Below are 23,996 nucleotides of genomic sequence, written 5' to 3'. Positions count from 1 at the left end.
TTCCTCCCTATAAAAGGTGGGAGGCCAGTATGCGCTGAGGCTGCGAAAGGCAACTGAATGTACGAGGTTCATGTGCAGCGTAAAAAGCAGCGCTACCGTCACGTGAGCAGCAGAGAGACCGTGTGCGCGCACGCGCGGGCACCTCCTTACGCTGTCGTAGCAAGCGCTCGCCTAACAACGCCGGCCTGGGCCTTTCGTGACAGTTGCGCTTGCGCAGTAAGCGTGGGCCTCCGATGTGCGCACGCGCACCGTGCTTCTCTTCTCCCTCTCTCTCTCTCCCCCTCCCCCAATTTCTTTTTACACATGCGCAACACGCTCCCGAGTTCCACCTCCTCAGTTGCCGGCCAAGTCGGTTCCTCTTTTCTAGTAACTTCCCCGATTCCTGACGTCATCAGCAGGCGCCGCGGCTGAGCCGGGCTGTTTCCGTTGAACTCTCCGAGAGTGCGAGAGCTTTGGCGGCATCGGGGAGCGAGAAAGAGAGGCCGCGAAGCGGTAGGAGAGGATCTGCCTTTCCCAGCGTTCCCTGCGCGGCTGGGCTAACGAGTCCAGGAGGCCCCTCCGCCGCCCGTCCTCCCTCTCCCCTCCCCCCCCGTGCGCGCGCCATGTCTGAGAGCAGCAGCGAGAGCCCTCCTGGGCCGCAGAGCCCCGACGAGACCCCCGGCCCGGCCGCCTCGGCCTCGGAGCCGCGGATCATCAAAGTCACCGTGAAAACCCCCAAGGAGAAGGAGGAGTTCGCCGTCCCAGAGACCAGCAGCATCCGGCAGGTGAGGCCGGGGACGGGGGGAGGGGAGGGGCGTGGCCGCTGCCGCCGCGCGAGTGGGCGGGGGGGGGAAACAGATGTCCCCTTTACTTCCACGCCCGCCCCGGGAGAGGCGAAGACGGAAACCGGTCGGCGCCCCTGCGTAGCTCTTTCGCGGGCGGAGCTCTTGCCTCAGCTAAGGCCTCGGAAAGGGGTCGGAGTGACTCGGCTGCAAAGGGAGCGCGTCTCTCTCGTCGTTCTTCCAGGTGCGTTTCCTCTAGCGACGACACCGGCGAAAGAGGCGGAGAGAGGGCTCGCAGCCCGGTTCTGGACGACGTGTCCGTTTGCAAGCGAGGCCCGTGCGGTTCGGAGAGGCTGACTCCCAAGCAGGCGCGCGTAGGATGAAACCGGTCGAGGAAGTCGGGGCAGACTTGTTGGTGGCAGGCAGAGAGAGCCTGGCGTAGCGTCGAGGGGAAGCCCCAGAGATGCGGTGGCTTTGTCTAGGAGGGGAACACAAAGGAGCGAGGCAGATCTGCGAGGCGGGAAGGCGGGCAAGCGACTAGCCGATTTTAAAGTGTAAAACGGGAACCTCAGGGGAAAATGTTGACTCTACATAGAAGATTCTCTAAGTACTTTGGTGTAACACTGCTACTGTATATAGAACACAAAAGTACAAGCTGCGCCTAGGAGGTTAAAATATGTGGAAGAGGATTTTGTGTCTGCATATGGCTTCTATGTTGTTCCCTACACGCCGGTACTTTCTGACAGATTTTAAGTGGTCCTCTGTATCTTATCATTAGTTGATACTTAAACTATCACTACAGTATGTTTTTCTGATTGTATGCAGTATTCTATGTGTATGTATTACTGAAAAATCTGAGTGTCATTATACTTTGGACTTGAATATGGTACCGGTAGCTGCCGAGTCATCTGCACGACTAGACTACAGTACTTCAGTGCTTTGAATTCGTTTCTTCTCAGCCTTTAATGTCTTGGATGAGTCATATATATTAACTAGGCCTGGTCATTTGGTAACAAAAGGCTACTGTAAAATGTTAAGCTTCTAAACATAGTAGCTCAAAGACAAACTTCAGAGACTAGAAGATAAATGCTAGCAAGATCTATATTAGGGGTCAGCAACTTTTTCAGCAGGGGGGTGGTCCACTGTCCCTCAGACCTTGTGGGGGGGCCGGCATATATTTTGAAAAAAAAATATGAACGAATTCCTGTGCCCCACAAATAACCCAGAGATGCATTTTAAATAAAAGGACACATTCTACTCATGTAAAAACACCAGGCAGGCCCCACAAATAACCAGAGATGCATTTTAAATAAAACGACACATTCTACTCATGTAAAAACATGCTGATTCCCGGACCGTCCACAGGCCTGATTTAGAAGGTGATTGGGCCGCATCCGGGCCCCGGACCTTAGTTTGGGGACCCCCCGGAACATTGTGTGAGTGAGTAGCCAATCTTTTGATCATACAAATAATGAGACTCCTAATCACATTGTCATTTGAATGTGCAAAGGACATTGTATGTATCTGACATCTTAATTTTTTACAGGTGTGAGATGACTTTCTCAAATTGACACTTGATAGTAGAGTGGCTATCTTTGTCTAGGGTTCTGCCACCTTGATTACTTGCTAGCTCATAGAGGAACAATATGCAGTTGGGATGACACTAATTTCCTACTACCCAAACAATAATAACAGTTACACTAGTCAGTTCTGGTCATTTCATTCAGTTTATTAAAACATTGCAGTTTTGTTGCTTCTAGGAATAGGCCATTTAATATTTCAAAACAATGCAGGTACCTCTGTTCTCTCTGGAATTGGAATTTTTAAATTGTAAGTAACTGCAGTATAGGGTCATTTTATGTAGTAAATAAAGTCTTGCAAGTCTTTAAAAAGAGCTTATGGGTTTCAGTTTTCTTCCATTGCTATTGACACTGGACTTCTTGTAATAGGTATAAAGTGGTAAACTTTGTTTGACTCCTTGATGTAGAAGGAATTTATGAATTCTTGTCCACAAATGGTAATGACTTGCATTTATAAATTACTTAAGTTTCCCTACTTAAAATATGCAGGATGTATATCTTGGTTATGGCTATTTTAATTAAGCTAAAACTGGTTCTACCTGAAAAACTAAGGCTTGTTATCACAAGTACTTTGTCCAGTTTAATAAACTCTTTACTGTTACTTTATTTCTTGCAAGCACTTGCAAGACCTGAATTAAAGATACTGGAAGCCAATTTGCATTCAACTTTTCCTCTGAATTCTGGCATATAACCCAGTTTTTGTGTATTCTTGGGAATCGCTTCCTTCAATCTCCCCATTGTAAGTAAGAACATATGAAGGTGCCTTGTACAAAGTCAGATAATTTGTCTATCTATTTCAGTATTGTCAATGCTGCCTAGCAGTGGCTCTCTAGGATATCAAACAGGACTTTTGGAGCCCTACCTTGGCATGCAAGGGATTGAACCTGGAACCTTCTGCATGCAAAGCAGATGCTCTATTAATGAGCCAGAATCTTATTACTGAGCCAGAATCCTTCCAGCCACAATTGCTACCGTTGTTTATGGGATATGCACAGACGAGCAGGGGGAGAATGTGGGGCATCAGCAGGGAAAATAACATAAATATGAAATCTAGATCAGAGTACTTGTGAAAAACAGTGAGAAAGTTCCACTTTGGGACACATCTTTGAATAAAATCTTGATAAATACTTGAGAGCCATAATCCTGTTATTCCAGGCTTTCAGTTGCTGTACACCTTGGGGTACTGTTCCGGTCTCAGCTATCTTTTAAATTATGGTGGCTGCTGCACTAGTACTGGAGTGGAGCCTGAAGTACTTGGATTTAAACAATTTCTGTGTAATCAGGATCCTTAGTTCATGTATAATTGGAGATACATTAATACATTTTGCCTATAATTTCAGCGCCCTTTCATATTACCATGACTAGCTCGAGAAAGGTTACCGTATGTTGATTTATCTAAAAACAGTTCTTAAAAATGTGTCTTACTCAGTTTATGCAGAAAGGGTGATGTCACCAATCAATAGATTAGAATCAGGCACGTCCAACAGGTAGATCGTGATCTACCGGTAGATCACTGGACGTCTGTGGTAGATCACTGGCTCCCCCCAAAGCAGCTCAACAACTTTAGTTCCCCTAAAAAAAAGCTCACATTTTCGACCTGAATCCCCCCAAAACAGGGCTTTCCTCCTCCCTAAAAAGCTCAACAACTTCGACCTGAACCCCAAAACCCAGGGCTTTCCTTCATAGAAAAAGTTCAACAACCTTGACCTGAACCCCAAAAAAGGGGGTAGATCACTGCCAGTTTTTAACTCTGTGAGTAGATTGCCGTCTCTTGGGAGTTGGCCACCCCTGGATTAGATAGTTACTTTGATGAAATTTGCTAGTGTATTTTGGAGATGAGCTTGTGTTCTGCCTTTGAACCAAAACCACCAATATCACAAGCCCATAGGAATCCACAAATAAAGCATGGTGTAATTTGCAACAATGTAGCATGGTCTTTGTTTCCCTTGCTTCCACAGTATGGTGCAATGCATTGCATGTTAATGTGGGTGGACCTTTTTGCTGTTTGATGTGGTATAGGTAGGACTCCTAATAAAGCCATACAGTACTCCCCTTCAGCAAAAATCTAATTCATGTTCCTGGACCAATAGAATTGTGTCCTGTGATGATGGCATGGTTAGGGCCAAAGTTAGATTCCATTTTCTTCAAGCAAATTCTATTTTTTATTGGCGGGATTGTGTGCTTATACTCATTTCAGTGGAAAAGGACAATTATGATTTCCTGGGGTTGTAACTTTAAACATCCGACTAAGCAAAATTACAGTATAGTAAAGAACAAGTGATTTCAGTCTCCATTGGATGATTCAAAGCTAAAAACGTTGTTTGGACAAATACTGGTATGTTTGGGTTGCAATAGTAGGTGTCATAGGCAACATTAGTAGATCCTAATCTACTAATAGTAATCCTAACCACTAGATCCGCTGTCTGAATGTAATATAGGGCAATTGCAACCAGAAAAATCCTCTGATGCTTTAGAGCAGGCATCCCCAAACTGTGCCCCCCCCAGATGTTTTGGCCTACAACTCCCATGATCCCTAGCTAACAGGACCAGTGGTCGGGGAAGATAGGAATTGTAGTCCAAAACATCTGGAGGGCCGAAGTATGGGGATGCCTGCTTTAGTCAGTGATATAATTAAGCATGTTTGCGTTATTTTATATTTAGCAAATAAAAGTATCTTGTGTTCATTTTTTGTGTGTTCATTATTTTTTAATTTTGTATACTGCTCTTTACCTGCAGATCTCAGGGCAGTTCATAACATAGCTTCCCTGGCTTCAGTGGCTTCATTATGATGATGCCAAAAACTAGGCTTTTTCCTGGTTCAACATTGTTATGACTCAGTAACCAGATGCACTACCAAAAAAATAGAGGGGAAAAAGATTTTATGCAAGCATTTTCATTTTCTCCACCTCAAGAAAAGAAATTATATAATGCTCAGAAATTTGTGCCTTCACTGAAAGTGAAATTAAAATGAATTTCCATTTTACTTTCATTTTCACTAGCAGTCTGAGGCTAAATAAGACTGGTTTGGTTTAACCTGCATAGCCAGTGAGGTGAATTCAGTTAATTCCTGGTACTTGATTTATTTAAGGATGATAAAATCTGTCTTTAAATATGTTAAAGGAGATAGGACAGCGGTTAATAAATAAAAACAATAATAAATTGTAAAAAAATGTAGATTAATTAATAACTAGAACAATACATAATCATTCATGGCAAAGTATTCTAAAATTATACATTTGTTGTTTCAGTGTTCTTTCAAATACAAATCAGTGGCATATATGTATTATCTCACCTTAAAATTTTGAAGCTGTCAGCCTTGCCTAATGTTATACTTGCATTTGGCATCCATTCATTTTTACTAACGAATTTCTGGACCAGTTTCCACACCACTGGGCCTGAAGTTGGGCTGGATAGCCTTGGATGTGCTTGATCCAAAGCCCCTCTGTTCTCCCAAGAAGGCCCAAGATTGGACCTGTTAACTATGCCAACCTGGAAGTAGCATGCATAATCTTCCCCTCCTCCCAAATAGGTTTTGTTAGGCAATACGGGGAAACACACTGGGAAGTATCATACCCAGAGTAGACCCATTGGAATTAATGGACCAAATTTTGGGATGTCCATTGATTTCAATAGGTTGTACCCAGCACAGTTCTGCTGGTGGAAGCAGTTTTAGCTGTGCAACTTCCCTTCCCCGTCCTCTCCCCATGCACTCCCTACATATGTTCTGGAGAACAGCAGCAACAATTCCTCTGACTGTCTGGAGCAGTTTTAGGGGAGGGGAAGTTCATATCATATTAAAGCCTATGAAGTTCTAAAGAGATTGGTACTTTTGGTTCTGAAATATGGTATCTAAAATCCGGACTGAGCTTTTAAGGTTTTTGTGTAGTCTGCAAGGCCAAAATTGTCGGTTTTTTTATTTTGATCCCTCATAACTCAAAAACTGGATGAGATAAAAAAATTAAAAACAGTCCTGGGACCTTCTCTTATACTACTTTTAGGAAACTGAAACTGAAAGCAATATAAAATGGTGAGGTCAAAGTCCCTGGATCACTTGACATGGAAAAGCCCCCAGCCACTTCAGTGTTTGCTCAGTCTCTAACCTCCCTGCCAAATCTGAAGGAGAATTAAATGAATAGTGATTTTCTGGAAACTGAATTCTACAGGTGATAACAGACTTGTGATCTACTGGAGTAATCTGTTTCTCTACATTCCCATTGATATGTATAAATCATTTCTTAAGTATTTAGCAGCAATAAAAAGGTAAAGGGACCCCTGACCGTTAGGTCCAGTTGCAGACGACTCTGGGGTTGCGGTGCTCATCTCACTTTACTGGCCGAGGGAGACGGCGTACAGCTTCTGGGTCATGTGGCCAGCATGACTAAGCCACTTCTGGTGAACCAGAGCAGCACACGGAAACGCTGTTTACCTTCCCACTGGAGCGGTACCTATTTATCTACTTGTACTTTGTGCTTTCGAACTGCTAGGTTGGCAGGAGCTGGGACCGAGCAACGGGAGCTCACCCCATCGCGGGGATTCAAACCGCCGACCTTCTAATCGCCAAGCTCTAGGCTCAGTGGTTTAACTAATGTGGTGTTGTCTTTAAATATTTATATAGAAAATGTCAGTAAAATTATTCCACACTTCGGGTGAAATCCAGTGTACTTTTAAGGCTATTGCTCCAACAGTACAATAATTTCTGCTTGTACAATTGGAATTTTCTCCTCCCCACAAACACCCTCCTCCAATCTCTTCTAATATTTCCCTCAACCTTGGATTAATGTTGGATGTGTTACCTCCTTAATGTATGTGTGCATACTTAAAATACTACATACTCTGGTACATTGGTAATGCTTAGAAGTGAATTAAATAAGTTAATCCTGCGAATGAAATTATGCACTCTTTTCCAGTTCAAGGAAGAAATCTCGAAGCGTTTTAAAGCCCACACTGACCAACTTGTGTTGATATTTGCTGGAAAAATTTTAAAAGATCAAGATACATTGACCCAGCATGGGATCCATGATGGGCTTACCGTTCACCTTGTCATCAAAACACAAAACAGGTAGGCTGGGAGGGGGGGTATTATCTTCTGTTCAGTTATTCATGGTTACTTCCATCTGTGACAGTCTTGGTCAAGGTGAATTGCTTCAGAATTGTGTTTAATTTAAACCAATAGAACAAAACAAAGCCAGTAAAAGATTTGGTTGCTGCAAATGGCAAAGGTATCTTTATGTATCTTATATCTGTGTGTGCTTCCTGTGTAGTCTGAACTCTTGGCAGTTTGTGTAAAATTTCCAGGTGGTGCTGATGAGCATTTGGCTCTTCCTGCAGAAGTCATGCTTTCTCACCACTCATGTCCCATTGTAGAACTGGAGAGGTCGGTCAGCCTCAGTGTCTCTCTCTTTCTGCCAAGTTGTCGTCTATGTTACTTTCGCTCAAGGATTGAAAGTGTGGCAGATTTTAGAGAAACTGGGCAAAGTTCAACAGTTGCACAAGCAGACAACTTTGGATAAGCATTCAAAATCCGTCAGCCAGGTGCAAAATGTGCCTATTGGCCACTTGCAACCAAGTGAAGATACCTGCACACTAGGATGGCAGCTGACATCTCCACCGTCTGGAGGTGCATGCCTGGGGATCCTTGGATCTTGACTGTTTTCACACACTAGCAACACATCCTGTAGAATTCTATTCGTTATATTTTAACTGCACAATCAGAATGAATTTTAGGAACTGTCTGCCCCCAAAGTGGCAACTAGACATTCCGTTTTGGCAACTGGTTTAAAGAACCATTTGGTGCCTGGTTTATATATCGGAGTTTCTAACACTGCTTTGTATATAACCCTTTGAGTGTCATCATTACAGAGGATGTGGATCAGATATCCATGCCTGCGCCATCTTTTTAGAATACAGTGGAACCTCGGGTTGTGGACGTAATCCGTGACAGAGGCACGTCTGCAACCCGCAGCATTCATATCCTGCAGCACTGTGTCTGCGCACGTGCTTGATGCAATTTGGCGCTTATGCACCTCTGCATGCGCGAGCGGCGAAACCCAGAAGTAACCCTTTCTGGTACTTCCGGGTTTCCCGCGGCCCATAACCTGAAGCGCCTGTAACCCAAGGTACCACTGTATGTAAAAAAGAGCATTTTTTTTAGTCTTGTTATTTCTAAGTTCTTGCACTTCCTGACAAATTTTAATAAGCTACCATGGTATCATAATCTGCTTGAGTTTACATGGACAAAACTTGACCTGCAAGTTTTCCCTAAAATTTGCTTCTGTAACACATTACTGGAAAATAGCCAATGAAACACTGATCTTTAGAAGCAGATCAAGGAAGCAACAGTCCAGTTAGCTTTGTATCAGCACTGAGTAAATTGGTGGAAAGAATTATTAAAGGCTCATTTTTAGACCACAGAAGAACAAGATTTGCTAAGGAAGAATCAGCATGGTTTGTCCGGAGGGAAATCCTCGCTCAGCATGCATTTGGAGCAATTTGAAAGTGTCAGCAAACATGTAGCTAAGGGTGATCCTGCAGACATTATTTATTTGGCTTTCCAGAAGATGTAATGATGGCAACTGGCATAGATGGTTTTAAAAGGGATGGTGTATACCTGTTGACAGCTGTTAGTAATGGTGCCTATATGAAATCTCTGGATTTGCTGGAGAGAGGCAATGGGAGAGAACTGTTGCTTTCTTGTGGACCTCCCAGAAGCATCTGGTTAGCTATTGTGGGAAAACAGGATGCTAGAGTGACCCGCTGGACTGATCCAGCAGAGTTCTTATGATCACAAATGGCCAGGATTTCAGCAACATTAAGAGCTACTTTCCACATTTCCCCCCAACATGAGCACTTAATATTGTGTTGGAAAGATTGTGTACCTTGGAAGGGATTAAGACTACAGGAATCCCACTTGTAGTGACATCCTGTTACCATCATCTGCATTTGCTTGTAATAAATACTGTAGCACAAAATCACTATATGCATCATTTGTACTTTTCTCCAGTACAGTTGGTCATATTTATGTAGGGGGGGAAATCCATAAAGTCTGGTGTCACACAAGTGGAAGCCCACTTGCACGACAGTATTTACTCTTCCTTTCTCCAGCCCCCCCCCCGAAATTGAGTCTACTTGCTTGTGGACACAATTGAGCAAGACCCTTTCCTCTTCTCACATGGTGGAGGAGGAGAGGGAAGGGGAACATACAAACCCAAGGCTAGCTGTGGTTCATTCACTATCATTTAAAACATAGCTAGAGTCATCTGAACTAGGCCTTTAAAACCCACACAAGGATTCACCAGTCTCTTGTTGGCATCCATCCGTCTCAAGGGACAGTGGACGAGTCAAACCATTGGAGAGTTACAGCACTTGCTTTGGTTCTTAAGACACAAGTTTTTCTCTGTCCTTCCTACCAACACTTAATGGTCACACAACTCAGCCTTGTAATTAAATAACACATACTTTCTTTGATATGTAAAATATTGCTTATTTTGCATTCATTAGGCTGATTGAAAGCCAATTTTATGCAAATGCATCCAATAAGCCTGGTAAATATTTAGAACTGGAGTGTCAGACAAATACAGTTCTGTGAGTCATCTCCACTCACACACAATGAGATATTTGACTACCAGGAAGCATTCGTGTTCAGAAGATTACTGGTCCAAGAGTAGCATCAAGACAGATTGACTGGCTTCTAAATTCATGAATCTAGGGAAGAACCGCAAGCAACCCAAGCTGTTTCATGTCGGACATGAGTTAGCTGAGAAAAAATGTCTGTGCTGTTTCAAAAAGCAGATCTGGGCTTTGAGGAATTTTCATTTTCCACATGGAAAGAATCAAGAGCCTGGGATATATTCCATTCTGTGTTTACTGCCTTTTAAAAGCTTTGCTGTGTCTGTATGAGAAATGAGCCCCAGGAGCAAGAATCCTTCTGGAGTATTTTTCTTAGCAGGCTTAGACAGCAATCCTTTCCTGCTGTTGCATCATGTCACAGCTATTCCTACAATTGTAATACTAATTAATTAAGCAATGAGCTGCAGCAAACATTGGATGTACTCAGAGTAGACCCATTGAGATTATTAGATAAGGCTAATTTAGGTCTCTTAATTTTATCAGGTCTACTCTGAGTAGGACACAACAAATTAGTTTTATAGCATTGAAATTTGCCACACAATTTTGCTTGTAAATTGAATAGTGTTTTGATACTGTAGCACCACCATTCCCTGCATGTTGAGGAAAGTGGCTAATTGAAGTGCTGGATTTCCTTTGCCCAGCATTGATTTCACAATCATCCTTTAGCTTCTCTAGCTAAATTTGAATGGTTATTTTCCCCCCTGCTGTCACCAAACCAATAATGAAAAAAGAGAATATTGGAGCTATTTAGCATGCAACTTTGAGTTTGGTAACAATGACTTGTCAACTGGTTTGTGAAATAGCACAGATGATTACGTGAATGCAAATACTATTTGTCTTCCAGCGCTGTACCTCTGATAAACATTACAGAGACCTGGCAAGCAGCCTATTCAGTAGGAGCTGATCTAAGTTTTTAGTACTCTTGCTTTCATCTTTCTTTTTCTGGCCAGTATATGTTACTTGCATACAAAAGTTGTTGTTGTTTAGTCATTTAGTCATGTCTGACTCTTCGTGACCCCATGGACCAGAGCACGCCAGACACTCCTGTCTTCCACTGCCTCCTGCAGTTTGGTCAAACTCATGTTCGTAGCTTCGAGAACACTGTCCAACCATCTTGTCCCCTTCTCCTTGTGCCCTCAATCTTTCCCAGCATCAGGGTCTTTTCCACGGAGTCTTCTCTTCTCACGAGGTGGCCAAAGTATTGGAGCCTCAGCTTCAGGATCTGTCCTTCCAGTGAGCACTCAGGGCTGATTTCCTTCAGAATGGATAGGTTTGATCTTCTTGCAGTCCATGGGACTCTCAGGAGTCTCCTCCAGCACCATAATTCAAAAGCATCAGTTCTTCGGCGATCAGCCGCCTTTATGGTCCAGCTCTCACTTCCATACATCACTACTGGGAAAACCATAGCTTTAACTATATGGACCTTTGTTGGCAAGCATATCCTTCCCCTTCAAGGGGAGGTCCCTCCCCTTCGGCACCAGGCACTCAGCTTCCAGGCAGGCCTTGCACACAGCAAGAAGAAGAAGAAGAGTTTGGATTTGATATCCCGCTTTATCACTACCCGAAGGAGTCTCAAAGCGGCTAACAATCTCCTTTCCCCTCCTCCCCCACAACATACACCCTGTGAGGTGGGTGGGGTTGAGAGACTTCAGAGAAGTGTGACTAGCCCAAGGTCACCCAGCAGCTGCATGTGGAGGAGCGGAGACGCGAACCCGGTTCCCCAGATTACAAGTCTACCGCTCTTAACCACTACACCACACTGGCTCTCAAGCACAAGATAGTCCAGTGTGGCGCCTGCCTGCCTGTTGAGCCTTCCACTTGTCCATCCAATCCAAACAACAAGGGCTGGCGGAATCGCTGGCTGGGCTCCCTAGCCCACTTGCTTGCTTACTCCAAGTCTGCCTCAGCTCCTGGTTACCAGCACCCCCTGGCCAACCCAGAGGCACCATTCGCCTGCTGAGCTTGAGGCCAGGGCTGCTGCAACAAACAGCTGTGCAAGCCTTTGGGAGGCAGAGACATGAGAGGGCATCAGAGGAGGGAGGGAAGGAAGGAGGGACAGAGGCCAGTGTTGCCCACGACACGCCTGACCATTATTCAAGGCACCCCAGGGTGCCATGGTACACTGGTTGAAAACCACTTTGTTGGTGTGTCATGTGCTGTACTAGAACAGTAGTCATTAACTTTTTCAGTCTGAGGATTTCTCTTTATCAGCACCAGACTGTATACTCTTACATATTGAAATAAAGCTGCTAAGTATATTCCTCTCTGTAGTAGGACCACATGCAAACAATGGAATATTCTCCGTGCAATGATCAAAAATAAACTAGCTGTAGTCTCCTCTGCATATGGCTACCTTATCCCCGTTTGTTTTTTGCCTTTACTTTCATCTTAAGGAAAAACCCTAAACAGCAAACAAAAGGTGGTGGTACTTAACTCGTGTGACTTGCCTTAGGTTGGAATACAACCTACATATTGGCCCTGACCCACCTGCTGAAGACAAGCCTACTACTAGAAGACACTTTACTATATCATTTCCTCATATGTAGTGCATTCCTTCTCCTGTAATAGGCAAAAATAGAGCCCTGTGTTTAATTTTATGTTCAGAAAATAGTATTGAAGTGATTTATTAAAATATGAATGAATAGTTCTGGTTTAATAGTTCATGTTTAACATAACTGCTAAATGAGAGAATTGAATTGCTTCTGAATGTCCATATTCAAGTGGATGCTCGAGTTGTGAACGTTGCGATTCGGCGCTTCTGGGTTTGCGCAAAGCGCAATTTAGCACTTCTGCGCGAGCGCCGAAACCCAGAAGTAACCCATTCCGGTACTTCCAGGTTCGGTGCAGTGCGCAACCCAAAATTGCGCAACCTGAAGCGTCTGTAACCTGAGGTATGACTGTATTTGTAAATTGGCCTTTCCAATAACCTTTTTATTTTGAATCTCTTGTAAATGTCCTCATTAGTTGAAGTGTTCTTGTTCTATATGTCTTTAGATCACATGACAATTCAGCTCAGCAAACAACTACTGCAGGGAGTACTGCTACCACAACAGCATCCACCAGTAGCTCTACAAATTCAACAAACACCAGTCCTTTTGGTTTGGGTAAGGCTCCATAGTGTTGGAGAGCTTCTTGAATAAGAATGCTACTTTTCCTAATGTAGTTTGGTTGTTTCAATCATACAAATAACTTTTTCAAACATATTTGTCTTGCTGTAGGTATATTTTTCAAATAAAGTTTATATTTGTATGTTTTATAGAAGCTGTTTCTTACTAGTTTTTAGTGAGTAGCCGTGAGACTGAATGTAATCTTTTCTCACCTTTAAACAAGGAGCTGTAGAAAAATCTGCTGGGTGGCTTAAGAGAATGAGAAGATGGGTGTTTTCCAATTGAGCTCTAGTTGGATATGATTATACTGCTGGATTACTAGATACATGTGTTCTCTTGAGCGAATAAATGTGTGTGTAGTCCTAGGAATAAATGGTTCTAGGTTCAGTTGAATGCCTTCTTGGAGTCCGTAGTGAAATTCAGTGGTATCTACCAATGGATCAAACTCTGCAGGTGGAAGAGATTTCCTCTCTTAAGGCTGTCCATACCCATGTGTCCCCAAAAGGTTTTCTGGGGGTGTTTGTTTTTCTTCTTGTTAAAGTCACAAATAAATATAAACAACAATAAACAGATTCGGAGTGTAGAGGGGCTGCAGGAGAGTAGAGAGGAAGGAAGAAACCCCATTGTATGAGTGGAGGTCTGATTGCACAACATTAGAGGTGTACATACAACTATACATGTACTTTTCCAGACAGTTAACGGAATGGCCCTTGGCCAGGGGAGAGCTTGCTACTGTGGTCCTGCTTTCCTTCTGAGCACATTCTGCAGGACATACTGTGAGAACAGGACTAGTGAATATCAGGTTTCAATAAAAGGTGTTAGTTTTTTGAGTTGTCAAGACAACTGTAAAGCACTAATTAGAAGTACTGAATGGCCCACTGAATAAAGGAAAACAAATGATAAACACTGCATCTTCTCACAAGTAGAAGGAGGAACTGATTAGCAGATCAAAATATCAGTGGTAAACTGCTTTTAATACAGCTTAGGCTCAGACTAGCTATTACCAAGTTATTCTAGGCATCAACACACCAATGCCCCAAAACTGAGTACTAAAATCAGAGAGCAACAGTATAATTTTTGGCAGTTTTGTACAATGTACCTTGATTTATTTCATCGCCAAAGTATGTTCAGGGCTATGAATTCTTAACATGTAAACTTTGGTGCAAATGTTTGGCTTCATTCAGTTAGTTTCAGGTGTTCTGTTTGATAACGGAGAGAGTATATTGAATATCCAAGGAAAGATAGAAGTTAAAGCAGGAATTTTGTGGAGGGAGAGAGAGCTCCACTGGAAGTCTTTTCAATATTTAACCCTTCAAGAGATACATTCTGAATCAAAAGGATTGGAGCTTGCTTTTAAAACTAAGAGAATATGCCTCTTTATATATATTTGTATATTGATAGACGATTAAGAACAGCAACTCCTTTTCTTCAAGTAAAACTGAACAAACGTGTTGTATTGAATATTGCAACCCTAGATAAAATGTGGGTGAAAGCAAATTGCTGTCACAATAAAATTGGGGAGGTGGAGAGAATCCTTATTTACATTTCTATCCTTGTTTCCTTTTGTGAAACTCAAGGCGTATGGCAGGGGTCAAGGCCGGAAACTCAAGGCCCGGGGGCCGGATGCGGCCCAGTTGCCTTCTAAATCCGGCCCGTGGACGGTTCAGGAATCAGCATGTTTTTATATGAGTAGAATGTGCCCTTTTATTTAAAATGCATCTCTGGGTTATTTGTGCGGCATAGGAATTCATTCATATTTTTTCCCAAAATATAGTCTGGCCCCAAACAAGGTCTGAGGGACAGTGGGCCGGCCCCCTGCTGACAAAGTTTGCTGACCCCTGGCGTATGGCATTTCTGTGCAGTCACTGACCAAGACCTAGGCTAGCTTCAGCAAAATTGCTGCATCATGTGTATACAGACCAGGCTGCAGGGGGCCTTTGCAAAACTTCCCCTCTCCAGAATTAGTTTTGATAAAGAACTTCTGGTAGATAACATTTATAGGGTGTTATTAAAATATTCAGATACTTAGAATGCAGTCGGTGTTAATCAGTGTCCTAGTCCTTATTTTCAATAGACTTATTAGTTAGCCAATACTTCATATTACAAGTTGTCGCATTAGTTGAATGTTTCTGTGATGTGAACAAACACACAGGGATAGAGTATTTTGGGGGTGCTGCTGCTAGAAAATGGTTTCTGTTGTTTTATGATATGATAAACATTTGCAGAAATAGAAACTGATCTAGGAACATGTTTAGAAAGTGCATTTTCTTCTTTCTCTCCCTGCACCCCCAAGGTGGTCTCGGAGGACTTGCAAGCCTGAGTAGCCTAGGCCTGAATACATCAAACTTCTCAGAATTACAGAGTCAAATGCAACGACAGCTCATGTCCAATCCAGAGATGATGGTTCAGATTATGGAGAATCCTTTTGTTCAGAGCATGCTTTCAAATCCAGACCTAATGCGACAGTTAATTATGGCTAATCCTCAGATGCAGCAGTTGATACAGCGAAATCCAGAGATCAGCCATATGCTTAATAATCCAGATATAATGAGACAGGTATGTGAATAGTAGATCTATAAAGTAGGTGTTTGCAGTTTGTATACTGATTCATTTCTGCACACTACAAACCAATTCTGTGACATACTATATTTAACATAACTGCTGAAACATTTACTAAGAGTATTTTTCTTGTTTTTGCCACTTTTCCAAATTAAAAACTGACTTACCATTGACTTTTCAAACCATTGGTCTATTTAGCCCAGTAATGTCAACTATGGCTGGCTGTGACTCTCCCAAGTTCTTAGGCAGAGGCCTTGGTCCAGGTCTGCCTACCAGAGATCCATTAATTGGATTTGCCACAGATTAAACCTGGAAACTCATGCAAGGCATGTGCTCTACCATTGAACTAAACAGGTTAAGGCCTAGTTCATAAACAATAGTGCTATGACTGTGCCCTCCTCCACCTCCTCTGCTAACATTCTTAGCTTCTTTATCGACTTTAAGAGAGAGTTGTCCACTTCAGACATAGCAGAGAACTGTGGCTTAATGCAAGATAGTGTCTTTGCACTGAAGCCACTATGTGGCAAAAGGAAGGAGTGTAAAGTTGGGGGCCAAACTTGAGGGCACCTATTATATTTTAACTACACTGTATATTCAACAATCAGAAGAGCCACACAGCCAATTCCATGCATCCAGGGGAGCTTTTGGACTTAGTTTTGCTCAAATACTTTTGAAACTGACTAATTAAAAAAGAAAAGAAAAGCTTAATGCCAGTTGGGTTGTAAACATTTCTTTAAAAATAAGTCCACTCTACATTTGCAAGCCTCTGAGCACCCCTAAAGTAGCTCATTGGACCCCAGTCTTAGACCTTTGTGTTTCTAATGTGAACTATTTTATTTCCCAGACTTTAGAACTTGCTAGAAACCCTGCAATGATGCAAGAAATGATGAGAAACCAGGACCGTGCCTTGAGCAACCTTGAAAGTATACCTGGTGGTTATAATGCTTTGCGACGCATGTATACAGATATTCAGGAGCCAATGCTCAATGCAGCACAAGAGCAGGTGAGGAGGACTGGTGGTGAGGGCCCAAGCTGAGTTAAAGTGTTTTACCTCAGGTACAAATAAGGATTTATCCCTGCTTGGATTTTTTCTTTTTAACCTTTGTTTCATTCATAGCTGCTGCCAAAAATAGCAACCATGTGTTGAGTGCTCTTCCTGCTTCCTGTAATATTTCAGTACACTTGACCTTTGCCATTTCCCTGCCAGCCACAGTCAGTGATGTGGACTGGGGATGGGAGGGCTTAAGACATGATTTATTTATCTGTTAAATTTATACCCCAGCCTTCCTCTCAAAGGAGTCCAGGGTGACCATCATTATCTATGATAAAACAAGAGAGTTAAAAATAAAATCAAGCAGGTAATAAAGCTTCATGACACAGCTAACAGTATCAAAATGTTATATATGTTGGGGGAGAATAATCACAAGGCTGCTGTTTTTCAGCTACAGCCCAATAGTTCTGGTCTAAGGTGAAGAAATGGGTCGGCTTTAAATCTGTTATTTTATTTCCTTGGTGCTTCAACAGCTTTGGAGTATAACATTCTGCTTTTAAAAAAATGATAGTGATTCACTTAAGTTACATCAGATCATGGGTCAGACTAAACGTCTGTCTAGTCCAGCCTTGTGTTCCCCAGTAACTGGCACTCACAGGCTGACTCTGTCTGACAGTGGGGGTGGCAAGTAACCATCATGGCTAGTAATGACAGCCTTATTTTCCATACACTTGTCTAATCTTCTTTTAAAGCCATCCAAGCTGATGGTCATCACTGTATCTTGTGGGACTGGATTCTATAGCTTAACTCTGTGCTGTGAATCTCTGGGGATGGCCTTCCTTGGAAGTTCTGGACCATGCTCTGCTCTTCAGTTGTTTGTTCAGATAGAATAAAGAGATGGTGTGAGGTGCTCCATCTGGACAACATCTGGGGACTACAGGTTTCCTATCTGTAACTTAAACTGCACCAGGCGAGGAAGTGTCCCAAATTAGTTCTGAAAGGTGGCTCATAGTAGGACTCTTAAAACAAGCTAACCACATGACCTGGAAGCTGTCTGCGGACAAACACCGACTCCCTTGGCCTATAGAGCAAGATGAGAGCCGCAACCCCAGAGTCGTCCACGACTGGACCTAATGGTCAGGAGTACCTTTACCTTTAATCTTGACCATGGCCACTACAAAATCTTGCACTGTGGTCTTGAGCAAGCTGTTGGCACCTCTTCTAAGGGCCACAGTGCAACACTGAAATAGTGAAATCGTGGCCATGCATGTGTCTTCAGAGACTGCTCCAAAGCAAGTTCTGTTGAATAAGAATGCTTCTCCTTAATCCTGTTTATCCATAAGCACTTTTCTTTTGTAGTTTGGAGGCAACCCATTTGCTTCATTAGTAAGCAATTCATCAGGTGGAGACAGCCAGCCATCTCGCACAGAAAACCGAGACCCATTGCCAAATCCTTGGGCTCCTCCGTCCACCACACAGAGCTCCCCAAACAATAGCAGCAACAGCGGAGACAGTGGGGGAGGCAGCAGTGTTGGAGGCAGCAGCACTGGAAACACAGGGCAGAGCTCAACAATGCCGAATTTGGGACCAGGTCTAGGAGGTATGTTCACTACACAGCAGTTATATTGGCTTCCTTGCAAAATGACAGCTCCCAAGGGCATGGCTGTTGGCTCTTTTCTCACTTCTGTTTGGACTTCAACTTCAATTATGAGTTAAATGTAACTTTTCAAGGAGTAACGGCTACTGTCCACTACAAAGCAGCCAAAAATTGTTGGTTTTTCTTTTTGCTGTTGACTTGTGTGTCACTTTGAAGTGCTGTTAACTAACAACTGGTATCGCATCCCTGAATTGCTGAAAGTTGTCTCCTCCTCTTTAAAGCTGGCATGTTCAACACACCCGGAATGCAGAGCTTGTTGCAGCAAATAACAGAAAACCCACAGTTGATGCAGAACATGTTGTCTGCCCCCTACATGAGAAGCATGATGCAGTCATTGAGCCAGAATCCTGATCTTGCAGCCCAGGTAAGTCCTAAAGTGCATAAAGATTTGGAATGCAGTATTGCTGCTGGTACGGTATCCTATCCTGGACGTCTACAAATATATTTTTCCAAGTCTCTCATTTTATCCAAATTCTCATTCTGGAAGGGCTGTAGCTCAGAGGTAGAGAGCATGGTTCAATCTCTCTGGTAAGGATAGGAATGTCCCCTGTCTGAAGCCTTGAAAGTGGCTGCCAGTGAACTGAGTCAGATTGACCAATGGTCTGATTTGGTATAAGGCGCTTCCTCTGTTCCAACATACTGATGGGATGTTACTGGATTATTGATTGTAGCTGGAGGGTATTCCAAAGCTTTTTGCTCCTTGGATAAATGGATGTAGATGAGCTTTGTAAATAGTATAAACTTGTATATAGCTAGATCACCACCAGTAACAAAAACTACAGCCACACTGGCTCCCAGATTGTAGACATGATCCTTGTGGATGTTTGCACATCCCACTGGTCAGTCTTTCCCGTTTTCAACCCTATAACATCAACAGTTGTGCAGATTCCCTGAACTGTCTCCTGAGCATCCCGTGACTGACAACTTCGGTTTCATTGCTCCTGACGTCTGGTAGTTCTTGCGACTACTGCTACTAATTGCCTTTTCTAGCAGTTCTAGTCAACTGGTTTTGTTTTTTAAATCTATCCTGCCTTACAAAGTAGCTTACAAAACTCAAAAGCAATATCACATCTTGCCCTGCTTGGGAGCCTTTTCTCCTGCACTTCAAACTGCATCCTGTAGCTCATTTTTGGTGGTTGGATGTTTGTATTTCTGAGGAGCCAGCAAAATGTGCTAAGGATCAGGTTGGACGGAACAAAAGCTGAATCTTGCTGGTACATAACCCTTACCCCACCCTCTGCATGGGTGACCTTGGGCTAGTCACACTTCTTTGAAGTCTCTCAGCCCCAGTCACCTCACAGAGTGTTGTGGGGGAGGAAGGGAAAGGAGAATGTTAGCTGCTTTGAGACTCCTTTAGGTAGTGATAAAGCAGGATATCAAATCCAAAGTCCTCCTCGTCCTCCTCTTCTTCTTATGAGAAAGGTGTGTGTGGCTGCTTGGGGAATTTGACGGGTGGGCTGGATGGAGGAATGAGAATAAGCAAGCTTTGATCCTACCTGTAAGGCTGCCAATTTCTGGTGGAGTTTTTAATTCTGCAGCTTTTTACAGATAAAATACTCGCTTATCTCTACAGATGATGCTGAATAACCCTTTGTTTGCTGGGAATCCTCAGCTTCAAGAGCAAATGAGACAACAAATTCCAACTTTCCTTCAACAAGTAAGCCACCTATTAGGTTCTTATCACAATTCTTTCCTTAAAACAATTCCATTTTTAATCCTAAATGGTTACAAAGGTTGCAAACCATTTTGTGGTTGCAAAGGTGTAGAACAGGCATAGGCAACCTTGGCTCTCCAAATGTTTTGGAACTACAACTCCCATGATCCCTAGCTAACAGGGTCAGGGATCATGGGAGTTGTAGTTCCAAAACATCTGGAGAGCCAAGGTTGCCTGTGCCTGGTGCAGAACCATCATGCAGCCACCCAAAGCATTTTATTGGTCTCCAGGGGTTCATGCATTTGCACCTATTTCCGTAACCAATTGTTACCAAATGATCATTTTGACATGTCTGCACATGTATGACGCATCACGTGTTTCTCTTAATAGATGCAGAATCCAGATACGTTATCTGCAATGTCAAATCCTAGAGCTATGCAAGCTTTGCTACAGATTCAGCAAGGTTTGCAGACTCTAGCAACAGAAGCACCAGGACTTATACCTGGGTAAGAGTTGGCAAGATTTTTTATTTTCATAGTCTGAGTGTAAGTTTGCACCCATGCCTCTATTATGTTCTTTGTGTGTTCCTTATTTGTGTTACAAATAAAATTCCTTTTTGTAGTAAACTGAGGTACGATTCTTACCTCTTGTGTATAAATAACTTAAATGTGTCTTCTATTTTGTGCAGATTTAACCCTGGAATAGCTGGATTAGGAAACTCTGGTTTAGGAAGTGCTGGACTAGGAAGCACTGGCATTCCTACTGCAACAGCCGTGCCCCCTTCCGTCCCAAATGAAACTACAAGTCCAGCGTCAGGAACTGGTGAAACTGGACACCAGCAGTTTGTTCAGCAGATGTTGCAGGCTCTTGCTGGAGCCAACGCTCAGGTAACAGTAATTGCTATGTTTTTATTTCTCTCCTGTTGTATCACTAAAATAAGCCATCAGCATATACAGCTTTCAAGTCTATTCACTGAGAAAGCTGCTAGTTTTGTTGATGAAACATACCTTTTGTTTTCCAAACCACTGTCCTATGTAAAGGGCCCTTTGCTCAAGATTCCGCTTAATCTTTGGGTTCTACAAGTATCCTAGGTCCCTGACCACCTCCCTGAAAGATGTGTCCCCATTTCCCATAAAATGGCTGGACTTTCCTTCTTGCTGATTAACTCCAAGTAGCATTGTATTCCTTGAGCTTAAATATATAGGCAAATCTGAAGTCTGGTGTCTAAAACCTCAGCTTCAGGAACTAGTTGAAATACTTGATAGCCCCAGTGAAAATATCAGTGTCCATGTCCTCAGAAATAGGGGGGAACCTTTGAATCCTTATAACTTTGAAGCCTGTCCATCCTTCAGCAACTGCTTCAACATTTTTCATTTCAGCCTGTTTAGAAAAATAGTTATTTGCAAAAAGACTGGCTGAAATTTTGTTTTCTAACTTAGGCTCCTTCCTTAGTTTTGCATGTTGGGGAGACATGTCTGTATAGAAATAACATCAATTTATATATTTATCTTTTTAGCAATTACAAAATCCAGAAGTCAGATTTCAGCAGCAACTGGAGCAGCTCAGTGCAATGGGCTTTTTGAACCGTGAAGCAAACCTACAAGCTCTAATAGCAACAGGAGGTGATATCAATGCAGCCATTGAAAGGCTACTGGGTTCCCAACCATCATAGCAACATTTCTGAAACTTGAAAAATGTAATTTATTTTTGATAACAGCTCTTAAATCTTTAAAATACCAGCTTTATTTCATTCTGACTCTTGGGAATTGTCTTGTTCTAACTAAACCCAGTCTGATGCATTAAGGTGGAGTGCAGTAGTTTTCTTCGAACAGTGGGAATCAATGCTTTTCACTTGGTTGTTGCATGCATCAAACACTTCTTCATTCTGCATTTATTGTGATTTTTTTTAAAAAAGGAAATTGCTTATACAGTTGAGTGACCAGGTTTTATCTGACCTTCAACTGTCCAATTTAGTTGCTTCTTAAACATTAGCCTTTGATAGTAATTTATGTAGAATACAAATTAAAGAGGAAACTAATTGAAGCTATGATTTGTGGGTACATATTGCTTATTGTGACTTGGCATGTCTCTCTTGCTAGGAAAATGCTGTAAGATTTATACCACTTGATTTAGCTACTTTCTTGCTCTTTTGTCTCTAAAAATGTATAACACGGAAACAATATTTTTCCAAGCAAATCTTCATCTCAGAGCCAGAATAAGTGAAAGACATGAGACACCGCCAATGGAGTAGAATCTTACAGCATCTTTAGCAAGTATCTCTTAGCAGAAGTGCTTTGGCAAATTCTTTTAAAATACTAGGATTGCTGACCTGATCTTTACAACTGTACAGAAACCTGCATTGTAACGTCTCAAATATTCACAAGGATTGATTGTAAATTACCTTCATCTTTGTGCGGATTGAAGGGGCACAGCCTTTTGCTCTGAAACTGCTTTTGCCTAAAGCTCTTTGGCTTTCCCCTTGAGATTCTAACTTGCATTATGATTTGTAATTGGACTCATACTTTCACTGACACTGTCATGTGATATTCTAATTACTTTTAACCACCATGTAAAAATACTGTATATCTTTTGGGTTTTTATTGGTAGTTATTTCTCTTGTGCACAGGTAATAAATGAATTAAACTTCTTTGTGAGCAATTATTTGCAGTCATTTTATCCCTAGCAGCAGAAATTCAAGCCACCATATTTAAGGCTGGGACCATCTTTGTTCCTCTTGCCCTTAACAGTAACTTGCATTTGGAGTTCTTTTCAATACGTGATGACGAAGATTATTGTCTCAAAGCAGGCCTCCCTCACTAGTGTGAGCTCCTAACATTCTGTCAAACATTTTTTAAAACTGTTACTAAGTGCTCCATGTAGACATATCCGATGTTCTATACCAGCAGAGGTGTTCCTGAATCCTTTTCTTTGGAGACCCCTAAAACAAACAGGGAATCTGGTGTTTACTGGGACCCTTCTTGTAAGAATGATAAACATAATGAAGTGGCTCACTTAAGATGTCAAAAATCATGTAAAAAAATGTAAATTACTCATTTTAACCTACGTCCCTGTATCTAGGTTCGTTTAATAGAAAAAGGTGGAGTTGCATTTTAGGGTTTGCCTGTTATTATACCACAAGAGGGCACTCTTTATTTGAATTTTAGTGAGACTTGAGTAGTCAAAACATGAAGCAATTGTTATAATAGTAGGGGGGCGGTTAAATGTTCAAATTTCTCAATAATAAAAAACCCTACCTTTGCTTCCATGAGGGAGGCTCAAGTGAAGCAAATGTTATATCACCTCTAGGTTTTTTTTTATCCCTTCCCAATTTTACTTTGGTGACATGATGGCTCTACAAATGTGAGAATCTCTATTGCTAGAAGTATTGAGGTCATATATTTCAATTTGTATTAACTTGTTTTATGTGTGTTTGTTACATAACTTCATGCATGTGGAATTTTTTTCCGCAGAATATAAATTCCTAACCCAAATTGCTGGCACAAAAAAATCTGCTGGTTACAGATTTTCACACTGGGTGGTATCCATTGTTGGTCACTCAGAGTAGACCCACTGGAATAAAGTAAGCTAAACCAATTGTATTTGGTCTGCTTGAGTATGACTTATTTGGCTACCCCCATTTTCCCCAAAGCAAATTAAAGTGTGTGCTCCAGAAATTTCTTAGTGTTCTATTGAAGTTAGTGAGTCATAGGCTGTAGACAGTGGTTAATTTCAGTTGGTAATGGAGCACAATTTCATGTCAAAGAATGTGCCTTACAAGTTGGAAATTGTGTACCTTATCAGAGTTGCAGTATCAGAGACTTTCCACTCTTTGCCCTTGGAATACTCTAGAATTGTTGGAGGCAAGATAGTTACGGCTTAGAAACTTAAACACTTATTAAAGAGAAAAAATGCCAAAGTTCCCTTCATAGCTGACTATCAGTACAACTGATGATGGGATGATTCTAGAGTTAATATCTGTATACTATGAACATCTCTGTTGTGACGTGTGTGACTTGGTACAGTCAAGATAATACTGTGACACACACACACGCGCGGAAAAC

General features: G+C 42.2%; 1 protein-coding gene across 1 annotated transcript; it reads left to right on the top strand.

The window, feature by feature from the left end:
- The first annotated feature begins 433 nt into the window (after positions 1-433).
- Positions 434-22,582, top strand: UBQLN1 (ubiquilin 1). Its single transcript, XM_035099688.3, has 11 exons — positions 434-764; positions 7,249-7,400; positions 12,962-13,071; positions 15,368-15,630; positions 16,478-16,636; positions 17,984-18,224; positions 18,503-18,645; positions 19,855-19,938; positions 20,326-20,441; positions 20,624-20,822; positions 21,452-22,582. Exons 1-11 carry the CDS (start codon positions 603-605, stop codon positions 21,605-21,607), a joined length of 1,785 nt encoding a protein of 594 aa, XP_034955579.3. The 5' UTR covers positions 434-602; the 3' UTR covers positions 21,608-22,582.
- The last annotated feature ends 1,414 nt before the right edge of the window (positions 22,583-23,996 follow it).

The sequence above is a fragment of the Zootoca vivipara genome, chromosome 10, assembly GCF_965207765.1.
Source record: "Zootoca vivipara chromosome 10, rZooViv2.hap1.1, whole genome shotgun sequence".
NCBI lineage: Eukaryota > Metazoa > Chordata > Lepidosauria > Squamata > Lacertidae > Zootoca > Zootoca vivipara.
The sequence above is the reverse complement of the archived record's forward strand: the minus strand, read 5'-3'. Positions and strand labels throughout refer to the sequence as shown.